The 26,004-nt window shown below is 41.4% G+C and overlaps 1 protein-coding gene across 7 annotated transcripts; it reads left to right on the top strand.

Annotated features, from left to right (window-relative positions):
* Positions 1-838: 838 nt before the first annotated feature.
* Positions 839-21,937, top strand: etv1 (ETS variant transcription factor 1). 7 transcript variants are annotated; one of them, XM_020615570.1, is made up of 13 exons: positions 839-939; positions 1,222-1,324; positions 1,801-1,891; positions 2,215-2,262; positions 6,712-6,765; positions 12,745-12,874; positions 13,758-13,946; positions 14,224-14,471; positions 16,994-17,062; positions 17,152-17,220; positions 17,305-17,474; positions 18,785-18,886; positions 20,146-21,937. In XM_020615570.1, the coding sequence occupies exons 1-13, from the start codon at positions 917-919 to the stop codon at positions 20,365-20,367; spliced, it is 1,518 nt and encodes a 505-aa protein (XP_020471226.1). In that variant the 5' UTR covers positions 839-916; the 3' UTR covers positions 20,368-21,937. The 7 variants fall into 7 exon arrangements, with proteins under 7 accessions (XP_020471226.1, XP_020471225.1, XP_020471227.1 ...); XM_020615569.1 differs by having other exon boundaries at positions 16,991-17,062; XM_020615571.1 differs by having other exon boundaries at positions 856-939; positions 1,217-1,324; positions 16,991-17,062.
* Positions 21,938-26,004: the final 4,067 nt, after the last annotated feature.

The following is a 26,004-nucleotide window of genomic DNA, read 5'->3' as shown; positions in this document are numbered from 1 at the left end:
GGCTAAAGGTGGTGTTGCACTGGACCACCTTATATTATATTCAGAAGTGTTCCTAATATTCTGACCCTCTCATGTATGTAGCTGGGGAGAACAAAAATATAGAGACACCTCTGAATGTAAGTACAGCAGCACCTTTAACTATGACCTCAATAATAAACATTGATTTCTATAGATTTATGACAATTTCAGCAAAAGCAGAAACATTTTGAGCTTCATAAACACAGATCTTCAGGTGGAGGTCTTGCATTGAGGTGCATATGATCTTATCTTAGTGTGTTAGGAGATTAAGTAGTTGTAATGCTTTCTTTGAAACTTGTCAGTTTTGCCCGGTGACCTGTGCTTTACTTCCAGGTCAGTGCATCCTGCAGGTCTTTGCCACTCTCAACAATGTATCTGTTACTGGAGAGGAAGGAGCTGGCGCTGCAGCAGGGCCACCCGGAGGCTCCTCAAAACGCTGTTACCATGGACGCAAACCTGACAGGGAGAGGAGTGTGTTTGCGTGAGCCTGCTGTGTGCGAAAAAGAAGAGAGGAAAGAGAGAACTGTGTGTGAGGGGAGGGGGTGTGCAGGTGCACTTTGCATGTATCAATTTAAAAGCATAATAAATTAAGCTCCAGTTTATTGGTGCCATTTTCTGTAATTAGGTCCAAACTTAAAAAAAAGAAAAGCTGAGCGCCTGACACCTCGGTGTTGCCCATGAGTTTTTCCCGTGCTCACCGCCTGCAGCCGTGCGTGATTGACTGCCAGCAGTCCGATCCAGTGAAAGACATTGACAACCAATAGGAAGAGGAGAGCGGCTTTTTTCCCTTGGGGGGCCCCGGGGGGTTTTTTAAAGCAACACAGTGAGCGGGGAGAAGCGCAGGCAGCAGCCGGGACTGTGGAGATCCGTCAGCCGCTCCGTAGCACTCTGCAGGCGGATGAAAGCGGCGCCAAGTCGCTGGTAAGAGCTGGTCGGTTTTCATACTTCCTCCACTTTACAAGTTTATTCTCTTGCGCAGAAACAGCTCGGCGCGCTCGTTTAGACAGGAAATTTGCAGATTGTCCGTTTAACTTTACAGCATCGCCCGAGGTGTTGTCGGCAATTTAAGTATGAAAAACAGCAGTAAGATATTAATGTATCCCGTCTTATTAAATAAAACTCGCTTTTTCACCCAGGTGAGATGACAAAGCGTAATGTTCTCTCTCCCTCTGCTGTCTGTCCATGTCAATTTATGAAGGGCAGGACAGGAGACACTGGAGACTTTGCACATCCCTCATCAGTTAAAGCCACTACGTGCAGAATGGACGGATTTCACGATCAGCAAGTGCCTTATTGTAACTCCAAAGTGAGTGAGTGAGCAGTGACTGACAAAAGTTGCAACCAAATCCAACCTTCCCTGTCCTCATCTAACTCTAAATCTATTAAAGAAGATGCTTTATTATAGTTCATCTGTCTTTCACAGCCTCTTCAGCCTTTTGTTGTGAATGTCTGTTCGCTCTCTGATACTTTGCTTTTGATCCCATCTCAGTCTTTATCTCTGCTGCTGCCAGGACTCATTTCTCCCTCAGGGACCATTTCAATGTCCTCCTCCTTTAACACTCCTTTACTTAGTGTTATAGGTTATACACCATGTTGCAACTTCTTAATTACTTCTAATAAGTGAAGCACATGTCCCTCTGCATGTGACAGGTGGTAGAAGTGTGTGAGGTATCAGTGAGGCTCTTTGCTCTTTCTGCTGCACCTGTGCTGCAGCCTACAACAGAATCACTGCTGCAGTGTGGAAAAGAGAAAATTGATTTGCGTCTTTTTGTGTTCTCGCAGAAGCTGCAAGAAAAGACGATGAGCTGCGAGAGGGCAGCAAATAACAGAAAGAGAAAATTCATTAATTCCACCCTGGCTCTGGACACCGAAGGTAGGCAGAGGGCAGAGGGAGAAGTTAATTTCACGGCTCCTAAACATTTAGCAAAATTCAATTGGTTTGTGGCCACCTGTGCTGCTAACTACAGAATCTCAATTACAACACAGCGGCCTGTGATGATTCTCTCAAGCCTCTGTCTGTGGTCAGAGACACAAATTGACTTGTTATTAGCCGCACACATGCCCACTGAGCTCCAGTGGCTCTGACAGCATATCAGTCTGCTATAATGAAGTCAGTTGTTTCTGATGCTTCTCCTGGGCTGTGACTGTTTTGTAACTGTCTTCAAGCCTTGTTCTCTGCTTTGGTTTCCCCTCCAGAGCTGTTCCAGGACCTCAGTCAGCTGCAGGAGACTTGGCTGGCAGAAGGTGAGTGTTTTAAATCTCAAGCAAAAAGGAGGAGAGATGGGTAAAAGTGGATAGGTTGTGAGGGGGGAATAAAGCTGCCTGGAGTTACATGCCTAGCGTCGCAGTCCAATTAAAAGCCTGTGTGGAAGAGGCACCTTGTGTGTCATGCATACATTAGGGACTGTGAGCGAGGGGTCTTGAGGGAGACCGAGGAGGCTCTACCCAGAGAGTGTCATCACAAATTACCAGGAGAAGGCTCTCCGACGCTCACTGTCTCTTCTGCTTTTGGCAGGAGCTAACGTGCCGCACGCCAGCCGCCACCTCCACCTCTACCGGGGCTCTGCTGTAGTCTACCATCTCTCTCTCTTTCTGTCATCTGCTCTCTCTCCCTTTTCTCTGTCTCTCCCTCCCTCTCTCTCTCTCAGCACACCTCTCTGTCTTCTACATCTGTACCATCAGCTTGTCTTCTTCAATTTCATTTCTTGGTGGCAAAAAAAGGAATGGATCTATAATTTATTTTTTTAAATCGCAAACTTCTGAAGAAACAGACTTATTTTCTCAAAGCGACAGTTGATTTTTTTTTTTCAAATAGTTATCCATTTATTTGCTTTATAATATATTTTTGTCTCTATGGCAAGACTTGCTCACTGTGGTGTAACTGAGACGTGATGCTTCAGGATTTAAGTGCAAGTGTCCTCTTTCCACCGTGTCTGCAGCACCGAAGTTTTGGTTAGTGGTGAATATTGTTCATCTGTTGTTTGACTTGACTGTGTTTTTATGTGCATGTGTGTGCATGTTTGACTTGGTTTCTTTGCTTGACTTGTATTTGCATCTCCCTAAACTGCATCTTACTTTGAATACTGCATGTAATCTGAAAGTATATGGCTCAGTCAACTGAGAGTTGGGTATTATTACATTGAAATTGGAATATTTCCAGGTTTCTTATAAGAAGGTTTGGATTTGCTCTGTCAGTGCAAAACCAGAAATCCAGACAGAAAGTAATTTACTATAGTTGCTTAGAAATTGTGATTTTAACTAGTTGTTGCGTGTAGATGAATCTGAAAACTAAGACAAAATGCCAGTATTTTCTTTGCAAATGGGCCCCAGCACTTTTGTAAAAAGACACTGTAACAACTGCATCTTCCTTTTACTCCATCGCACTGGTGTGTATATACAGTTTAATAGGAAAAGAATAAAAGAAACTGTTTAATATTAACAGTTTGTGTTCATTTTTAAAATCCTTTTTAAGTTCAAGTGTAAAATGTAATGCTTTTGAAAAATCACTTTTAATATGTAAAATAACTGTTTGGATTGTGATTTAGTCCTTGAATAGAAATTTTGATAATGATAAATTCTGAAGACAGACAGACATTTACTGTAATAAACCACAAATATTAACCTTTAACCTGTTTAGTTTCTCTAAAATGAGAATTACAATTTGTAGTTTTTGAAATTCTTATTTTCCTGTTACAGAGATGGAGGAATAAACCTGTCCCAGAAAATATCTGTTTCAACACATCAGTCAGTGAGCACGCTGTAAAACCATAGTTTTAAAATAGTATTCTCAAGTGCACGGTCCAATTGAATCAACTTTAATACTTAAAAAAGAATTAAGTTGTAATACATCCCCTGGAAAAGTGACAGGAAAAATTTTAGCCTGCACCGTACACCCAGGTGAAAAAGACTCAATCATTTATAGGCTCCATCTATTCTTTAACACATTTGAAAGTGCTGGCAGTGCAATCCAAAGCTTTTTAAAAATGAAAAGTATTCTTTCAAACAGATATTGGAATAGTTGAGCCGACTCTGAGCAGCAGTTACATTATGAGGTGGCGTGCACACCGCAGGGCGTGTAAAAGAATAAGATGCAATTTTAATATTTCAGTATCCAAAGTGAGAAAAGGAACGGCGGCGGCGACTGATAAGAGGTATTACTGTTAAGGATTACAGTCCTGCCTGTCACGGATCAATGTGATGATGTACGCTTCAACATTGTAGATTTAATGAATGACTTCCTGTCCATTAAGATGAAAAGGAATACCTTCCCATTTCTAAGATTTATTAGTTCAGGTAATTGGAACATGAGGAATTATGAGAGACGGACTGAATTTCCGACTCCCAAGGCCGAGAGGTTGAAGGAGTTCATCAGCTGACAGGCTGATTGACCCTCCCCCCCCCCCAACCCCCCCCCAAACTACAACTAGCCTCCTCCTCCACTCAGGTTTTTTTTTGACTCATTCACAGTAAGTGTCTTTCTTGCCAATAAAAAGGCTTATTCTTTAAAGATTTCCCACTTTAGGATTTTTTTTTCTTTTGTTAATGCACCGATTTCTGGTGCATTAACAGCTTTTTCCTTTTCATGCTCACTCCTCCTCCTCTTCTGCCCCACTCTTTCTGTTTGTTAGTTTGTTAGTTAGTTTGTTTTGTTTTGTGAATGGCAGCAGGTTTCCTGCTCTCCTGTTCTGCCCAAGAGTTTGTTGCAAGGTTAAACTGGCTCACTCACAGACTGAGGCTGGTGCCTTCTCCATCCTGTACTTCCCTTTAGACACAGAGACTCTGCTGCCTTCATTCTTTGTTGTTGTTCTTGTTTTCTTCGCTTCTTTCTTTGTCCCTTTCTAAGTCAGGTTCTCTGAAGTGTCTGAGTTTGTTTGTGTTGTAATCATGAGACAAGAGCCGACCCAGAGTTCCCCTCTTTTATTTTTGCTTGTGTTGGTTTGGCAGATTTGACTGGTGTGGATTTGACTGCATAAGGGGAAAATAGAATTAGAACATTTAGGCTTTTACATGGTTTAATTATGATTTATTATGTAAAGACTTTGTTTTAATTTACTAAATTATTCAGATGTTTACGTCATGGCCCTTCCAACAAGGTGGAGTGATACAGCAGAGTAGCCCTAGTTGTTTTCAAGATCAATAGTTATTCAGTGAGACTACAATACATATTGTGTTTAAAAGAATTTCATGCAAGAGTGGTTTTACTGCTACACTGCAGCAGAGTCTTGGCTGAAATCATTTCAACGTCTTAGTTTGCTGCTGTCTTCATCCGCTTGACATTGTTGGAAAATATGGAGCGATGTCTCCTCTTGATCTGTTGATTGTTTACTCTCCTCAATTCACACCTCTGCCAAGGAAAAAACATCCCTGATCATATCAGGACTGACAAAAATGGAAAATCTGTTTTTTATAACGCTCTCTAGACATGTCGAGGCTTGTTACTGATACTGTGATAATGAGGACTCACCTCATTGTGAGTATAAATAGATGTGCTAATGACATATTTAAATCTCCTTTTGCCTTTCATCAGAGAAAGTCAAACTTGAGGGACATGAGGAACTGACACCAAGTGTAAATATGTGTGATATAAATATATAGATGCCTAATTTGCACCAGTGCGGAGCAGGCTTCATTATTTTAGCATTAGTCTGGGTGCAGGGGCGTTCGAAGCACAGGTGAGGCGTTGGAAAGCTTGGAACAGACCTAACTCGGCAGGTACAGGTGGATTCACCAGTAGGGAGGAAGCCAATTAGATACTGTTATCAATGGGTGTTTGGCTGTTGGCAAAGAGCGAGAGCCGGGCCGCGGAGCAGTCAATGGACCAGGCGACCTCAGGAAGTGGAATTAGGAGGTGGACGGTCACCTAAAGCAAATTTTTATCTCCCACGCATGCAGGCATTTGTTGGAAAATGTGCTTCATTGTAAATGATGAAAAACATATTCCTCAAAATATTTCAAGATTATTTTGTGTATTGCTGTTGTCAGATCTGTAATTTTGTTGTATCTCCTGGTTTGCTCTTCTGTCGACTCATACAAGTCAGATTTTATTAAAACTAATGTTAAAATCTAAATATCTGAGAAAGTATTTTTAAATATGAGTGAAGTGACTCACAACACAATAAGGCATTAGAATCAGGAACAGTGTGTTGAGATGTTATTCCTTAGAACTCTAAGTGAGCATGGATGTGAACATTTAACTTCTAAACAACTGTAATTCCATTGTCTACTGTCGAATCTGCTGAGGAACACTGAGCAAAAGCTTCAGGGTGGCTACTCAATAGACCTTGTGTGAAGATTATTTTGCCTTGATTCATGAAATATTTTCTTAAAAGAAATTATCTTCTATTTTTTTTACATATTTAAAATATAAATAAATAAATAAAACTTCCAGATTAAATGGTAAGAAAAAAGATTTTTGTCATGAACCTGAGACTGTTAAAGCACGTTAATACCTTATTGTACATAACAAAAACATACCAGGTCACAAAAGAGAAAACAACCGTTTGTTTCCCTGATTTCCTGTAAACCATATTTTTCACAGCTGTGTTTTGAACTCAGAGCAGAGGCGAACAGTGCCGGACAGGCAAACCTAGCATCCCAGGAGACTGCCTGAGGAGGGTGAGGTGATCAATGCTGCATTGTCCATCAGCATCAGAAACAATCATTCCCTTTCTTCTTCTCTGCTTGTGTCTTTAGCTCAGGTTCCCGACAATGACGAGCAGTTTGTTCCAGACTTCCAGACCGAAAATTGTGAGTAAGAGACCACGTCTCTTTTCTCTGGGCCTCTGTGTGTTTGTGTGTCTATGGTGTTTTGTTTTTTTTTCATTCTTTCTCGACTGTTTGTACTTTGGGAGAGTGCACATGGCAGTGTGTGTTTTTCTCGCCATACCCTCACCTTTGCTCACACAAGTGCAGTCTGGGGAGCTGCAGCAGTCTTGCGGGTCTGCAGACAGGTGCCTCTGTCTGTTTGTCTTCGCTCTGTTGCTCATGTACCTCTCACCACCACCGAGATATTATTGCAGTGTGACAAAGTATTTGCATAAGGAAACATCAAAATATAGTGGCTGTTGTTTTTAGGGGCTGGGAGTGATATTTTTAACTCCAGGCAGGCCAAACAGCTATGAGCTGATGGCTGTTTTGAAATTTTTTTTATTATATAAAATCTTTTTTTTAATTCTCCTCTGTGGTCTTTACTCGCAGTGCTTTTTGTGCAAACCATCCAGTGTGGTTAGATTTTCGAAATCAGGCAATGTAATACTGGTAATTACTACATTTATCCCTTTCAGTGGAAGCTTTGTTGGCCTTCATGTACACTTCCCTCTGTCTTTGTTTTTTTCCTGCAAAAGAACACAGTTTGTTATTTGAATACTCCTCATTGACTTGATTAAAAAGCATAGTTTGCAGACTTAGGCTGATTTTATGATGGCAATAATGTGGATGAGGTAGTTAGACATACTTCACCTGCTTCACCTGGCTGTGCATGGTGGCTGCACGCAGCGACTGGTTACTTGGCACCGTCCACTTCTGGAGGAAGTAGTGCCAAGTTGGGGACAGAAATGGAGCAAGTGGAGCTCAGTGGGACCTCGAGTGAGCACATGTCTTTCAAATGAGCCAAAACAACCATGAAACTGAGAAAAGACACAAAACTGCATGGCCACACCCTACGCCTTCTTTATGTACCCAACACTCTTTAACCTGGAAACAAAGTTGAGCAAAATGCAGAAATGAGAATTCTTAGCTACAGTAAAGAGACAAGGTCACCCAGAGTAGACAGATCATGTTTGATCACCGAAAACATTTGGGTAAAATTAAGCAGCGACAGATCTGGGACCAAGTGAGATCACAGTCCCTTTAATCTCATGTAAGCCGGGTCGCAGCCTAAGGTCCTTGAGCAGGTTCCAGACAGGTGTAAAAACCAGAGGGAATGTTTTCTTCCTTTCTTTTGGAATCAGTCGTCCTACATCTTGAGACAACAAACCTGAGGAGCTCAGGCTGTCAGGAACACGGTCCCCCTTTTAGACACTAAGGAAAAGTCATTTTTAAAATGTGACAAAATGGCATGTGTAATAAACCCTTAACTTTATGTGTCACACTCTGAATTTGCTCTTTCTTACTTCATTATTAAGGTGCTCCAGAGACTGAATAAAGTAGACCTAAATTAGATCATATTGATCTATAGTTGTAAGAGTGTGCTAAAACAATTAAAACTCATCCTCACTTAAATCCTTGAAATATATTTCTCCGTCCAGTTAGTTTCATTAATCTGACTTGATCTTGTGTCGTTTAGGACACACCAAAACACTGCAGCTGTATGGCAGCCTGTCTCTGTAAAATCCAATTTGCGATTGTGAATTGCCTACTCTAAAATCCAAGATGGAGGAGCGTTGTGGTGTACAGTGGAGAACCAGAGGTCACAGAGACTGTGCCGTTGTCCTTCAGAGGTAGCCAGGGTGGGTGGCCACGGTGGCAGGAGACTGCTGACCATCTGAAATGTCCTGCTGGCAAACCTGCAGCAAACTGGAGAGGCACTAACAGATGGTGGGAGGGTGAGGGCACCATGGTTGGCGCTTGAGCAGACATCCCAGCCGGCAGCTCTCCCATATGGGTTTCACCGAGCCGAGAGATGGAGGTGCAGATGGGGAGACTGAGAGGGTCAGAGATGAAGACAGAGAGAGAAATACGTAGAAGTCATACGTGAAGAGAAGAGATTGAGTAAAGGTGGATGTAACTAATTCCACTCTGTAAATGTGAAAGCAGCCTTGATGTGTTCTTTGTAAGGCTGCTATAATAATGTTAACAAATCCTATAGAAAGACCAAAACCAGCAGTGAAGTGATCCTACAAAAAGTATTGCCCGTGTAGCCCACTGTCATCAAAAACTATTAGAAACATTTACATAAGTCAGACATAAGTCATAATTGCTGCAAACATGGACATGGACTTTTTTGTGGGAGGTTGTTTAGTTTTGTCTTCGAGTCAATCCCACACAAACCATCCTGTTGCTATAAATATTCATTAGTGCAGTAATCGGCAGCTGAAAATGGTGCACTGGTAACTGGTGTTTGAGCAACCTTTGTTAAAGACCATAGTACCACGAATCATCGTTTATTTTGAGCCAATTTCAAATCCATGGCTGAAAATAATACCCAACAAATGCATCATTTACTCTTGTTTGAGTAATGTTTGTAGCAAATGCACTGGCATATAGAAAATATAAATTAGATTTTTGTGATTTGTTTCTAAACAAGTACTGTACTTTTTCAGATTGATGTGCTTGAGGCTTTGTTGTTGCAGCATATTGAGAGACTTTCTAAAGCAGGGTTGGTGTTTATCGTTTAACTGGATTTGTTGACAATAACAAAAAATACGGAATAACAGCGGCCTTATTTTTAAAATAATTTAGACTCTTTTTTTTGTTTACAGTCTATGATAGTAGCATAGTCAGCATTAGCCAGAAGTCAGTTGTCGTGTTAGCCTGACTAGAAAGCTTTCTATTTCTGTTACAGTAGCATTAGCAAAAGAATCAACTAGCATAGTAAATAGGAATTTATTTTAGTAAAATATTCTGACAGGAATTTAATTATCTTTGGAACCTTATTTTTATTAAAAGGAATCCATTAAAACATACAGAAATTTGTAGTGAAATTGTAGCACATGCAAAGTACAAATACAAATATTAGCCTTAAAAGCTGGCAATAGGCTAATTCTCAGATGTTTTCTCTTTATATGTATTTGTACTTCCATGCCATTTTGAATTGCCTAGCTACTTTTTAGTATCACATAAATTCCTTTTACAGTACTCTAGTAGTTTTACATCCGCTTCAATGAAATTAACCGCAACAATAAAACAGCTGTATTTTTTGCATAGTTATGTGTTTTGGTATTCTTTTCAGTTTATAGCTAGAATGGGAATAAAAGGTGGAAACAGAAAAAAAACTTAAGCTAGAGGGTTTGAAAGAAAGAACGGAATGTGCTGAGGAGTATTGTAGATTCAAAGATTGTATCTGAAAGGCAGGTTTTTCCCATAAGTGTTATTTTATCATTTCATGGCCTCCTCTCGAGAAGCAGTGGCAGTTTTGCTCAATGTCACCATCAATGCAGCACAGAAGCAGCATGTGAGTGGCCTCGAAGCAAAAGTGTCCTCAGGCTGAATGAGGAGAAAGAGAATTTTCTTTGTTTCAAACTCCAACACTGATGCTTACCATTAGCATAACTTAGCAGGGAACGAAGGAGTAGAGGAGGTGTAAAATGAAGCCACACGTTACCAGCAGATCTGAGCCTTCATCATTTAACAGGAAAGGTGAGCACCTACAGTAGGTGAAAATGGAATGGAAGGTTTTTCACTGTTGCCAAAAGACCTGTGTTTTTTTTATGAATGGACTGGAGAAATATCTGCCAAACATATTCTGCCAAAACACACAATTTGTACCTGAGAGCACACAACGTTTGGGGCCAAGAGTTCTTTGATAATGCAATAAAAAGGTTGACAGGGACATGGCAGGTAAAATTAAATAACTAGAACCAGGTTTTGTATGAAAATATAAATCTTGTATCTTGAATACTAAATCTTCCTTTTATTTTTTAAAGCAAAGATCTGTATTGAATCTGTACACCAAAGACAAAACAAAGTACAGAATATTTGAGTTAATGGCACAGGGGGAAAAAAACATTTGCATTCAAAATAGACCCAGTAATTGTTCCAACTGCTTCTTCTTTTAAACACCCTACCATCTTGGTTAATCAATATGTAGATAATGAGAGCAATCAAGCAGTGATGGGCATGACATTCTGGACTAAAAAGGAAGTCTCTGTTTTAGTCAGAGGCAATGCCTTTGCTATTGATTTGTGTACCTTGGCACCCCACTGACGAAATCTATTGCGACATTTCCATTCCTAATTTAAGGCCCTGTGCTGCAGCACACGTGATGCTATTGTTAATCGCTGAAGTGATGCTTGTAGTTAGACGCAGCACTCTACAGACTGCTCATATATTTCATTATAAAGTGCAATACATTTGGGGTGGCTGTGGCTCAGGAGGTAGTGCGATTGTCTTCCAAGCGGACGGTTGGTGGTTCAATCCCTGGTGGCCAGGCAGTAACTGACAGCGCTGCCATCAGTGAGAAATTTCCCTACGGGACCTAATCAAGTATCAAAAAACGTAATAAAAAAAAAGTATCTGCAAATCAGAAGTCAATGAAGTGGGAAAAGAAAATTCTTGTGCGTTTACTGCTCCCGGTACTTAAAGTGACACTGATTGTGATCTCAACAGGCAGAAGTGAAGTATTGTTTTGATTTCATAAGCCCTTAACGAGGTTCTTCCATGCCAGCATCGTCAAAGGTCTCCCCGCTGGAAGTGTCTCTTTGACCTCCAATCGATGACCCAGAAAGGTCAGGCCCCCAGTGAGGACTGCGAACAACCCCTGAGCTTTATCGCGTGGGCCCGCATGGCCAGTCCCCCAGGGGCTCGGCTGTGCGTCACATGAGGTGTTGGCAGATCGACCCCTGCTCATTCGGCAGCTGTCAGTAAGAAGACTCCCCGAAACATCCTCTTCACTCAGCTCCTCATAGCCTCAGACACCTGTGGGTGCTTTCTTCTTTTTTTTTTTTAAATATTCCCAAACCACACATTTGGTATTTGGACCCTTCAAATGCTTACTTTACTTAGACCAGGAGTTGATGGATTTCCTTCCTGAAATCATAATTTCTTTGTTTTTAGCCTGAAACATCAGTCCCAAAACCATCCCTGTCAACCCCGACTGGCCTTCTCTCATGTTTGATAGAGCTCTGTGGGATGGCGAGGCAGTCCGGGCCTGACTTCGTTCTGACTGACTTGGTTTTCATCAGAAGCGCAGCCAATTGGATTAGCGTTGATCATGACTCAAGATGATGGGATGTTAATCAGGACTGATCAGGCACTTAACAGCCTCTCAGATGCACCGGACTCAATGTGGGGCCATAGGTAGAGAGCGCCCCCCCCCCCTTCAGATCAATGAGCCCCGTTGCTGTTGTCTGGAACGTATTGACAGCCAGCTGAAAGCAGATAAAACATTTATAGGAGCTCACCACACATCCAGTTTTATGATTGTCATATTTCACTAACAGAGTCCTCATCAGGAAAAAGACCATACAAATGAGATTTGAAGTGAGTTGTTTGTGTAAATGATGGTCAGCCCTTTCTTATTTTTATTATTTTACAAGGGCACAACTAAATATTGTCAACCGAGGCAGTGCATACAGGGCGTCTGGCTGAGAGCTAATTTTCAGCCTCGTGCCTGGTTAGGTTATTAATATCTTAATAGACAAAACCAGTTTAAACCAGGTCAGAAGAAACCAACATTGTAACAAACCAATCAACACTGTTGATTGTTCAAACATCCAAAAACAAATATGGCTGATGGATGCTTAGAAAAGTAGGTTTTTCAGCTTTAATATATCTATCATGGCTTATTGTATCTGTATTGTAATATAGCTGTTTGACAATTTATGGAAAGCTGTGGCTATTGTAGTGCACAAAAAGTTTAGGGTATTCTATCAGCCATCATGTGTAAAACCAGCTGTATCTTCCTTTCAGAATGCAAAGTACTATGCACAGACAAAAGTTAGTCACACCTGTTCTCAAAACCCACATTATCTGAACCTACTGTAACAAGTTACTCTTTAAAAGGGAGGTGGTTCATTGTCATTCAGTCTAAGTGAGTTCTTGTCTGTCTTTTTTTCTGTCTCACTGCAGTGGCTTTCCACGGACTGCAGCTGAAGATCAAGAGGGAGCTGCACAGCCCGTGTTCAGAGCTGGGCTCGAACTGCAGTCAGGAACGGCCCTTCAGACTCCAGTATGGAGAGAAGTGCCCGTACAACATCAGGTGGGCACTGCACAACAGCAGCTGAACACTTAAATATCACTCACAAATACCTAAAGTATTCTTCTGCATCACACCTCTTTTACAGCTATAAATAGTCAAAAACATTGAAAGGAGGCTGTGCAAGAACAGCCTTTCTTGTTCGGCTCCAACCGGCTGCAGAAATGCTAGCATAGAGCTTCAGTGTAAAATTATGAAACATTCTAAACTCATATTTTTGATTGAAAAATACTTTATGCTTTGACCAAGCATGTGTTTATTTTAGGCACCCTGATTGATGAGTCTTGAATCTTTTCTATTCCCTTTCAATTCAAATCATTTTCAGTCGTATAGCTATACATCATATTATAAATATCTTCTGTTTATCTGAAAACCGCTTCACAGACACTTGCTAAACATGTCAGATTAGATAAAAGAATGTGAAAAGAAAGTAAACATTGTGTAACAAGTACATGATTCCCTCTCTTCATTTCTTTGTAAAGAATGTTATTGCCTTTATGATTAAATGTTTTTTTTTAGAGTGCAATAACAGCCATTCATACTGAAATGAAAAGTAACATTAAGAAAAATGACAAAATAAGATGGCAAGCACCAGTGGTTTTTTTTTTTTTTTTATCCCTTGCTGGTTTTTTGTGTAGTTTATCAGATTTTGCTTTTGTTCATCTCTAGTGTTTTTGAACATAATCTATGTAACTTCAATAATACTAAGCGCTAAGCCACCTAAAGCATATCAACATATGCCATATGTATAGATAAAATGTATTCCCACACAATAAGTTATAAGACAAAGTGTGCATTGAACTCTTTAGGTCAAAGTTGCTACATCAGGGCCCTAGCCCAGACACTAGACACATCTTTTTCTCTTGTCCCTTCTCTTTGCCCTTAGTGCCTATGAGCAGAAGCAGCCTGCAGGAATGAAGCCCTCCAGCCCAGTGACACCCCCCTGTAGCAACCCTGTGTCTCCACTCCATCATGCCTCACCCACGGCGGCCCCAACGCCCAAATCAGACAGGACCTATGCCCATATACCGTCCTCGCAGCCACTCCCAGACAGCTCCTACTCCATGGACCACAGGTACTGCAGCCTGCAGACTTTTACATTTACATCACATTTCCATGTGGCAGTTTTACTCAGAACAGATTCTAATGAGGTCACATCAGCAGGTGCACTGGTTGGACCGAGTCCATAGTGGGCAGTGCCAAGCATTTAGTAGCATGTTATCCAACTGATAAAAGACAACCTAATGTAATGAAAACTAAATGGCACTGACAAAATTATTAGTGACTGCCCCATCATCAACATCATCACTTTCTGTATGTCTGATAATAATGAGTGCACTGATTTTACTCAGATTTCGACGTCAGCTCTCAGAGCCGTGTCACTCCTTCCCCTCCCCGCCGACAATGGCTCAGGACGGACGGCCCATCTACCACAGGCAGATGTCAGAGCCCAACATCCCCTTTCCTCCTCAAGGCTTCAAGCAGGAATACCCTGACCCCCTGTTTGAACACCCAGCCATGATGGGGGCGCCGCTGCACCACACGTACCCCACAACCATGATGATAAAGCAGGAGCCGAGGGACTTCACCTACGACTCAGGTGAGAGATTTGAACAAAATGTTGTGCTAACTACTCTGGTATGTGAAAGAAGCAAAAGCTGCCTTTTCTGCTGCCAGAGTGTTATCATTTCAGGAATGGGAGAAGACATGAGAGGAGGGGGTAGCGTTTATTGAGTTTGCCCATTATTAGGGCAGGGGATCTGGTTGGAATGGGTGTCTGCGCCAGTCGCCATTTCCTGTGTTGCTCTAATAGAAAAGAGGGGGCTACGCCTGGTCACAGTCCAAAGTCCACCCTCCCACACTTTAGTTTTAGAGAGTAAAGGGAGCTAATCATCAGCCTGTGGCCTCTGCAGAGCCTGAGTCTACATCAGGACATGAATGAACATACACCGGACTGCTGGGTTCATTCACAGAGAGGACCCAGGAGAGGCAGAGCTGGACGAGCATCTGTGTGACCAGTCAGGGAGAAAAGTCGCTTCTTCCTAGAGAAACCCTGTGGGCCTCGTTTGGCTCCTCTCTCTTTGTTGCAATAAACACTCTTGCTTTCCTAACAGCAGTGTTTGTGATGGAAAAGCCAGGGAACTGTCATTGTAGGTGTTTTTCTCACTTTCCAGTGGCAAGTTTACTTTGCCATTGATGTGTTCACTGAGTTTGACAAAGCTGTGTGGCTTCTAAATGCTAATTAACACCATTGGATAATTTCAGAAAATAACTGCTTTGCTGCTAAAACATCCTATTCCTTGACAAACTCTGCGGCTCCCAGGCTGTAGGCCATTAGCATCAAGATTAGGACTGCAACAACAGTTATTTGTATTGTCAGTTAACCTGTTATTTGATTTGTATTTTATATATATATATATATATACATACATATATAATTTTGTTTAAATTTGGTGTTTTAATCGACCAACAATCTAAAACCAAAAGATATTTCATTTACAGTCATATACAGTGAAGAAAATCATTATATTTATAGATTTTGGAAGCTAGACCCAGTGAATAATAAGTATTTCTGCTTGATAAATGGCTTAAACAGTTAAAATGAAAACTGTCATTGATTCATTGTCTGACAGTAGGTTTACTGTTTCAATGTTAGTCTGGTTGTTAGATGTACATTATGATGTCTAATAATGAGTGCAGCAGTAAAGCTCAGTTCTTAGTTTATTGTCATTTCAAGAACCACCGTAAAGGCCAGAGGACACAAAACAGATTGCAGAAGAGAGAAAGGACATATTTTTGGTCCACACTTAAAGTACCAAGAGGTCTTGCCAGTGTGTCCACTGCTGTGTGTCCAAGATGGAGCATCAGAGTGAATTTATTAGCAGTCACAATGGAGCATGTTGACTGGAGCAGGCCTGTTGGAAAGGATGGGAGGGGAGCTGGTAATTTAATTAGCAGCAATTTCCTCTACAAGCCCATTATTTTGATGAAGTTCAGAGAAATGTTTATGGGCCTAAATGAAGGGCCTCAGCCTGTTTATTGAACATTCACTTTGTAACCTGTTCTGCCGTTGTTCATCACAAGCCACAACAGTGATGTCTGTGTTGTGTGACATATACAGTAAATGGATGAATCAATCTGACAGAGTTGCAAAGCAAACTGGTGAATACAAGCTTTTGTATAAAAGTGCAAGTAATTTTTTGAGAATATTGTGATTAGACATGAATAGTTAAACTAATTGAATCACTTAATATGCACAGTGTCTTTAAGTTTGTATAAGATGATGTTTTAAAACAGAGAATCGTGACCTTTTCTGCAAAAGACCAAGAGGATCCAGATGGAAGTTAGAGCTCTTGTTAAATCCATGATGTGCAAAAGAAATAATGATACAGTTAACAAATGTTAAAGACATTTAAGCCTTGAAAAGTTAACAAGAGAGGACAAAGCGAACATTCATTGATATTAGAAAGGCACCACCACCATTTTGCACATTTTAGTGCAAATTAAATCTGCATTTTTCAATAGGATTAAGCCCCTGTAACTAAATAAGCAATAATCAAAGGTTTAAAAAACCTTATTTTTTTATTATTTATTAATCCTCTAACACAATAAACCCTGTAGGACACAGAACTGTTCTGATTTAAATGTAAACCAAGAAAATACTAATAAGTAAGAAGCTGAGAAAACAAGTTTTCTGTGCTTTAAATGAAAAACAATCTTTAGCTGTGTGTAGTTAACGTGCTGCAGTTATACAGTATCTAGTGTCAAACAAACCAACGCCTTCAGGTTCGTTTAGCTTCGATCTGAAATGCTGTATAAAAGCATCGTCTTGAGTCGTCGCATTATGAAAAAAATCGTACATCACGTCAGCTTGTTTTTCGGTAGTAAATCTTCCTCAGAGTGGAGACACTTGCAGCGTGTATTAGCGGTGTGATATAGTGAGCTCGTCCGTGGCTGGGAGCCGTTGCGGTGCCGGTGCTGGAGGCCATATTCTTCAATCAGAGCCAGTGGTGCAGTGAGTGAACAGGCTTTGACTGCTCTCAGATAACTGAGATAGTGTTCTTAATGCTGCCTTCGGGCCCTTTAACACCCACTCTCCCATTCTTGCCTGGCTTTCAGCAGAAGTGCCTAGCTGCCATTCTGTCTACTTACGGCAAGACGGCTATCTGGCTCACACTAACAGGACTGAAGGTACTGACGGCATGAGTGAATGCTGTGATGGTGCACTTTGGGTATTTGCTGAATATTACATCAAAATCCTCTTTTATCTTGTTTTCTAGGTTGTATGTTTGACAAAGTGGCGAGGCATTTTTATGACGATACCTGCGTGGTGCCTGAAAAGGTTGAAGGTGAGTCCTCCCGGAGAGCACGGAATATTTCTGAATACTGCCACTCAGCAGTGGTCCTGTAATGGTCCAACATGTTTGCTCTAGGTGACATCAAGCAGGAGTCAGGCCTGTACCGCGAGGGCCCATCATACCAGCGCAGAGGCTCGTTGCAGCTCTGGCAGTTCCTGGTGGCTCTGCTGGACGACCCGTCCAACTCCCACTTCATCGCATGGACCGGCCGCGGCATGGAGTTCAAACTCATCGAGCCAGAGGAGGTGAGATGCTCGGAGAAACATTATCATCATCACATTTGTTATTTTTGCCACATCATTTATAGATTTTTTCCAACTATTTTTTACACAAGCCTTTAACTGGTTTCGGGTTATCAAATGTGAAGATTTTCTGCTTTTCTTAGTCTTATATCACTGTAAATTAAATATCTTTGGACAGTTGGTCAGGCTGAGCAAGACAGAGTAATTATACATAATTATATTTTTTATAGATTTTATAGACTAAGGAATTTAAAAAAAATTAACTGATCAATAATAAAAAAAGAAATCATTAGTTACTGGCCTAACTCACCTGTGCTTAGCTGAAAATGTAGCTGTTCAGTATGTCACGACATACAAAACAGGTTGCGTGATAAATCAAACGGCGTCAGAGGTCGACATCTGAAGAGGAATGAATTATGTCCTCTGCTCTTGAAGTGGCCAGGCCAGGTCTGGCTCTGCCATAACAGTTTCTCTTTATTTATCAGACCACATCCAACCAACTCACCCTCATGGTCAGCCCCTGCTAAATATTTCACAGGACATATTCCTAAAAATATAACTCATGTTGACAGTTGGGCCTTTTGAAATGGAAACAGAGGCTGGGTCTGTGTGCGCCCACATCACACACAGTGGGGCTCAGTCACTGTTGCTCACAGCTGGAGGACGGAGGAGGATGCAGGGTGCAGGCGGGGGGTGGGACTGTAGAAAGTAGGAGATAGAGGGCTACCTGGCAGTGGTCCACGCAGCCTGACGGTGTCTGGAGGCACAGGCCAGCTGCAGCTAACAGGGGTCCCCATTCATGCCATCAGTTGACCAAGCACACTCACTTGGAGACGCCGCAGACAAATGATAGCTAGCAGCTTCTGCCTTTTCACCGGGGAGGTGTAACATGTCTATCAGGACAAAAAGTGTAGGAAGAGAAAGGCAACAAGAAAAGGAAGAGAACTGGAGTCAAAACAGCAGAGGAGAAGCTGAAGGGAGCGCCGTGGGGCTGTGGGTTTGGACTGCGACGCCGGGTGGTGGGTGGTCTGGTAGACAGGTGCTGTAACATCTGCTGCCTCCTCCGCTGAGTGTATGACAAGCTCCTAATGAACACATCTCTGGTCAGGTCTGCTCAGGTTGGATGCACTCTAATTACTGTTATTAGGAAAATATGGATTAATAAGTTTGCTTAACATATCAGCTGCCACAGTGCTCTTGTCAGGAAATCAGGTTGACCGTGTTAGTCTGGGTTTGAAACGTCTGCGTTTTGGCATCCTGCTCGTTGTTTGTTTACTGACTGCCTTTGTCTTGTTTCTCTGTGCATGACAAAGGTGGCACGGCGGTGGGGGATACAGAAGAATCGGCCGGCGATGAATTATGACAAGCTCAGCCGATCGCTGCGTTACTACTACGAGAAAGGAATCATGCAAAAGGTAAAAAGAAAACCTTAAAATACAGAGGATATATGGCAATAAAAAAAGAAAAGAACAAATGCACCACTGAAAGACACCCAGAAACATCTGTTTAGCTTTCCCCAAATTGATCTTTAATAGCCTGATTCATTCCACATATGGGGCATGTGCTAACACTCCTCCCCATGGTAGCTTATATAAGGAGGGGGGGTGTCTTAAAAGTGGAGAAGATCATGGGAGATTGAGATTTGTTCATGAGCACTTTAAAATGTCACTGTTGTACCAGTGACTGATTAAAGATGGTGGGGAGACTTTGGCTAAAAGAAATCAAATAGTTTTATTCTAACAGGAAGTAATGCAATGCTTTCACTGGATGTTAATCAAAATGTTTCTTCAAAAATTTTAGTTATACCTGAGGATGTTTCACCACCCTTCATAATTTGTTGCATTTTTCTCCAGCTGTAAGCAGCTCCTCTTGTTCTTATGTGCAGTCAAGCAATCAGTCAAACATCTTTCAAGTGAAAGTGCTCTGCAGCTCTACAAGCTAAGTGCAAATGTCAACAAAACAATGTTTTAAGAGACTAATGTGCATAACAAATAAAAATAAACCGTATTAATATAAGCAGTAGAATAGATTTCATAATGGGGGAATTGTGTAAAATGTACTTACAACTAAGTATTTTTTCTGATTGATTTAGTCACCTTCCTGCTGTGAACACAGCTCACTGATTGATTTCAACCTTAGGTGGTGGAGCTAAAGAGCTACAACAATCAGGCAAACTTAAACAACAGAAGGAAGTTGTAAACCACAAATCTGTTTCCAAGAACTGTTTGTGCAGCCCAATGTCCAACAGGCCTTAAACGTATCACACAACTCTTCTTCAGTAGACGGCACTTGGTCTACCAAATGTTTTTGGTTAATTTGTCTTCACCAGGGTGGCGTTTGGCACTGAATGGACTGACATGCACCTGACTGCCTTAAGACATGCAAGAGATTTGACTATGTGGTACATATTTTGCAAAATGGGTTTTCAAATGTTTTAACCCACTGTTTAAGATGAGAGGTTGCATTTGCTAGAGAATATTCTGAAGCTTGTCATATTTGCATTATAAAACTCTGTATCCACTAAGAGTATTTTACAAAGATGCATTTTTTAAGATGATGATCTAGCTATAGCTTACATCGGTCTGCTCTTCACAATCTGTGCATCCTCAAAGTTAGAAATTGTCCTAACCAAAATTTGCCCTTCCTATATGTGCTCACCTTCCTCCACCTCCAGGTGGCTGGGGAGAGATACGTGTACAAATTTGTGTGCGACCCTGAGGCCTTGTTCTCCATGGCATTTCCCGACAATCAACGGCCGGTGCTGAAGACGGACATGGAGCGGCAGATCAACGAGGAGGACACGGTGCCGCTGTCACACTTTGACGAAAACATGGCATACGTGCAGGAGGGGCCCTACTGCCAGCCACACCCCTACAGCGAGGGTTACGTGTATTAACATCAGCCCCACGACCACACACACTAAAACGCACACCTCCACCCTGCCCTTCCTCCCCGCCTCCTCCTAAGTCCGACTGTCATGTTCTCTGATTCACAATTGCTCCGGGAATAAGACTGAACACACACATGCAGCGGAGCTTCCCCTCTCTCTCTGTGTCTCTCTCTGTGTCTCACACACACATCCTCTTGTCTTTCTGACGTCCAAGCCACACTGCAGGATGGAGAGTGCACTTTATGGACAGGAGCAGCGCGGTGTTACCTGCCAGGGGTTAGGCTATGTGTTCGCCTTTTTATCATTGTTTATGGTTTGTACATTAATGTGGGAATCGTTCTGGGGGTTTTTTTTGTTGTTTTTTTTTTTTTATTTATATGATTTTGAGCACGTGGCGCCCTGGTGAGAAAGAACTCAACGGCTAATTCACAGTCGCCCCAGGACTCAATCATAGGCTTTGATTTCCAGGAAAAGAGACAGTCTCGTCTACACACATGCAGCAAATCGAAGGATGATCACTTTTGTTCGACTGACCCTTAGTTTGTCCTCAGACAGCCATCATGTACTTTCATGCTCATTTAAGTGAATACTGGCGAACTATCGTACTGATACTTTTATGGTGAAGTGACATGATTATAGACTTGAAAAAGTAATGTGATAATAAAAGAGACATTTAGCTACCATCAGTGAGAACTGCCATGCCAGCGGTTTGAGCACAGCACCCGTCCGTCAGTGATTTCTGCCCCTCCGCCAGCCAGACTGTAGATCTCATCATGTAGGTGTTTTTGCTGTAATGACATCAATTCCAGTGGCTTGTTCTCTCAACGGCCAAAAGCCTCATGGGTTAGTGAAGATGCACTCGAACTGTGCTGAAGAAATGTATGAATTTTTTCTGCATCACATGTGAACGCCGTGGGTTTAGGATAATTGTTAAAGATACAGGCCGCTGTAAAATAACCAGTTCACTGTAAACCGACATTTCCTTTGTATTCTGAAAACCATTAAAGCCACTCATTTGTCCTTCAGGTGTTTTTCAAGGAGTAACAGATGAACGTGTATGTACAGTTAAAGTGGACACAGCAATCAGGACAATGTGTGCATCCCCATATGAAAAATACAGAAGTGATTTCATTGGTATAAACAATAAACAGCTAAAAAAATATCCAACAAAATCAAAAAATTCCCTTAATTTTTGTCTCTTTGTTTGGCTCCAGGGGAATATTTTGCTTAAAAATGTTGCATTGCCATTAATAGGGTTGCTTTTTGGCAAAAAGGTATGAGAAATATTTAGAGTTTTATAATGAAAAAAACATGCTATAACAAAAATAGTGTTCCATTGTATAATCAGGTAAATGCACCTTTTGTTGCCGCTTCAAACTGTAAGTGTACTTTTTTTAGATTTCAGATAAAAAAGAAAAGCGCAACAGCTCCAGCCTGCTAGTCTGGATTTCTCATTTTAAATTCTGTTTAATGTTTTTTTTTTTTTTTTACTTGGTTAAAATCTCAGCATTAACCGTTCTGTCTGAGCTTTGTTCTCAAGGGCCACATGTCTGGGATGAAACTGGCAATAGCAGAGATTCTGTAATAAAATGGCTCTGAAAAACAAATTTATCACTATTTTTCAGATGTTTTACATAATCAATCATTACCTGAAAGCTTTGCTGTTGTGAATTGTGCCATTTCCTCTTTTGGCAGTGTTATCAGTTGTGTGCATCTGATAGACAACACAACTTAGTGGTGCTTTCCACACTCAGACTTGTTGTTCATTACCTCTCTCCTGGCAGAAAAGATGTGATTTAGGGCATAAACTTCCAGACCGGAAGTGGAAAAACACCAAAGCAAGTGTGTGTATAAAGAGTAATAGATTATGGACTCTTGTCAATTTCCAGGTTGGAGTGAAAGCTCCAAAGCATTTAACCAAAGTGACACCTGAGGAAAAATCAATGGCTAATTTAAGACACCACTTTTTTATGTAGGTGAATTGTTTCTTTCCTTTTGTTTCTGGTGCTCATATGAGGCTGACAGTAATGAAAAAAACAACTAACAATCCCTTAAAGTTATTATTTCCTTTTGTGAAGTGTCACTATTGTTAAAAATCAATGACTAATTTAAGGAACCATTGTTTAATTGGTTCCACTGATGGGAAAAATGAAAACGGATGTGTAAGTAATTGAAAAAAAAAACACGACTTGCCTTAATTTGTCAGAGCAGGTTACAAGCCGACCCCATTACAGTCCCCGGCTTGGATTTTCTTATCGATTGTCTGTAGAGCAGGGAATCGCTCTTAACTTTAAACACCTGATTGCTTCCCCGAGGATATTTAACACCAGCTAATCTGACATACACAGAACCCAAGCATCAACACTTTTAATATGATGAATCACACTTCTAATTTGTGTTTTCCCTTTAAAATGGCAATAATCTATAACCTGTCCTGTACGTTGCGCACACAATGTTACCAACATGTCTGTGCAGATTCTCAGTCATCCAGGTCATAGTAAGCTGAAAAAAACTTAGAAAAAATGAACTGGACTAGATTTCTAGGTCGAAGATGTTTCACCTCTCATCCAAGAGGCTTCATCAGTTCTGACTGACTGGTGTTGAGCCGGAGATATTTATCCTCCTCGGTGGTGTTTCAGTTCTTTGAGGGCCAACAATGTCCTTTAACGACTGAGTCGTTATAGCCCAGTATCGGACCGATAAATATCTCCGGCTCAACACTAGTCAGTCAGAACTGATGAAGCCTCTTGGATGAGAGGTGAAACGTCTTTGACCTAGAAATCTAGTCCAGTTGATGTATTTCTAAATTTTTTCAGCACAATGTTACCAAGTGTCTTGTGAAAAACTACTGAGTGCATAGGAGATTGTAACAAACAAGATAATTTTAGTGTAATTCTTTCAGTGTAGTTTGCTCAAGGAAGTCTTTACAAATTGTACCCTCATTTTTAAAATCACGTCTAATTTTAAAAACTGTTTGAAGAGTCTCTGCGAGGGCATGGCTTGTAATTGTAATTTAAAAATGAGCATGTAAAATGTGATGTTAGTTACACATTAAATTAAAATCTCAACAGTTTAACAGGTAAAATTAGCTCCACCAAATGCAGATATGCAGCTTACATGAGGATGTGTCAGTATAGTAATATAGTAATGTATGCTCTAAGTACACTTCACTGATAATACTATAGTAAAAGTTAGGATTTTTACTTGGAATATAGTATTTTTACTTAAGTAAAGGATCTGAATCCATCATCCAGCACTGCTTCTTTGTAGAGGTCAGATTTTCTAGAAGCACTCTGGTAGGGGGGGGCTTCACTATTTGTGAAGTCCTGGCTGAGACTCTGTGTGGGGAGAACCAGTTCTGGCTGCCGAGGCTGCCTGCGGTTTGACTTTTGCTGTTCAAATGAAGTTCACGGTTACAGACCGAACACAAATGACAGTGGTTTATTCAAACTCACATCATTGAAATCCTATGCAAACTCCTATGCGCTTTAAATATGTGGTGAGCCTCATGTGAGCTGCCGACGAGGTGACAACACTGCAATGAAGAGTCTTAAGGTCACTTGTGAGATTACTCGTCTTACACCTTTTTAAGAAAATCACCATATTAATCCTGTTATCTGGCTCTGGTTCAGGGAGTCAGGGCCTCAGCAATCAACATATTGTCCATTTATGGACATATGCTTTACATCCTGTGCCACCGGCCAGATGCTCCCCTCCTCTGCTGCACTACCAACTAAAATTCTGTATATCTAAACTGTGAATTGTGGTCCTCCCCCACTGTAGCAAACAGATGGCCACTAGATCTTGAGTCATCACAAACCCATTACGAGAGTGACTTGTCCTCAGCCGGGCCGCCTTGATTCGTGCCCGATGGCTCTTGCCAGTGTTTGCTCAGGCTCTTAAGTCATCCTCAGGCTTCATGACACACCGTGTTTGCTCAGGTTAAATGGCTTGTGTTGCCCGTGGAGTTGGCTGATTGGCTGTGACACTTCAGTATTTGATGAGCGAAATGACACCGAGCGGCCCACGGTTGCAGCAAATGTGTTTGGCTGTTTGAAACAAGTTGGCTTTTAATACAGTGTGTTTACACACCAAAAAGCCCTAAGTGTGTTTCTATCTGTGTTGCCAGGGTCTATCAGTGGCCAGACCAGTGAGCATAAATCATTCAGGGGTAATTCAGAGGAACAACAGAGGCTCTAAGAGGAAAAAGGAGGGAAATTATAAAGCCTCTATAATGGAGACCCCCATTACAGCTGCTGGTCCAGTTTAGGACGGCAGTCTAAATGGTTTTATTATTGGTGAGGCTCTATTTTGGCCAGCCAACCAACACTAAGCCTACATCCAAAATCACTTAGTGAACCCTATTTTACAGTACTTCTGAACACAATTCTGAGTTGTAATGGAAAACTTCCCAAAATATGTCATTTTCTCTAAAAGTTACAATTCCCAAATCCAGTCTCAAGACATTTTCCATTTTGTTTTTCCATTTCTTTTTTGTCAGTTACAGAACACACGGCAGTGTGCTGTAGGACACGCACCGGGGTCATAGTTGTGTTCGGCAGTAGTCACTCCAGTGTGCGGATCAAAGGTTTTAAAGAAGCTACCTACTGCTGAAACAAGTGTTGTAGTGGTCTAATTTACTAAGGCTACTGTGTTTTTAGGGAGTTCCGGGAAACCTCACTGGTTCCACACTCATTACACTTTTCACTGTCTTGCTGATCATCTTTCTGTTCTGGTGCACATGAAACACAAAAGCCTGTGACAGTAATAAATAGCCTCCGTGATCCAGGTTTAGAAAGCTGTGAAATTGGATATAGAGACGCTCTCCGGAGCTGCAGGTTAGGAGTTGTTTCAGACTAGACTGTGGGCATCATCTAATCCGATCACTAGGAATGTCAGACGGGCTAATTGCATAACAGACCCGCTCTCCTGTGCCCACAGGGCAGTGGTGGTGGGACACTGATGACATGCTCCTTTTGAATGAAGATTTATCAAGTCTTTAGTTTCACAGACGCTCATAAAAACACCTTTATGTCTTTGGCTTGTCAAAACATTAGTACATTAAACAAGTGATGATGATACGTGATGATGATGTTATTTGGTAGTGCTTGAACTGCAATAGAGACACTCCAACAGAGACAGCTTAGGTAGGCTGCTCTTTGTAGAATTTTATTGGGTCTAATCATACTGGTTTTGCATATTTGCACACAACTCTTCATAAAATGTTATTGAAGAAACAATATTACAGGAGAACGCAACATTAGTACAAGGGCGCAGGCCCTTAATGTAAATGTCAGAAACGAAGTGCATAATGCGGCCGAAAAGTGTTAGGTGAACTCAATTAAATGGCCAGACGAGGAAGTGTAAAACAAAACCGTCTCTTTATTAAGAGAACTAACGTTGAACAAAAGAAAACCATACAAGACACGGTGAAAACACAAAACTCACATGTCCTTAACAGTTCGAGGTCAGAGCCAGGAAACACATCCAACAGAGGTGATCCAAAATACGTAGTCCAGAGGGAAGTCCGATATCATACACTGTGGCAGCCCGAGACAAGAGGGCAAAGCAGAAACGAATATACCAAGGTAACAGTCCGGGTCAGAAACACAAAATACCAATACCGAAGAAAATGCTGGAAAG

This window comes from Monopterus albus, unplaced genomic scaffold (assembly GCF_001952655.1).
Source record: "Monopterus albus unplaced genomic scaffold, M_albus_1.0 scaffold166.1, whole genome shotgun sequence".
NCBI classification, from domain to species: domain Eukaryota; kingdom Metazoa; phylum Chordata; class Actinopteri; order Synbranchiformes; family Synbranchidae; genus Monopterus; species Monopterus albus.
Note: the sequence above shows the minus strand (reverse complement) of the source record. Positions and strands in the feature narration are given on the sequence as shown.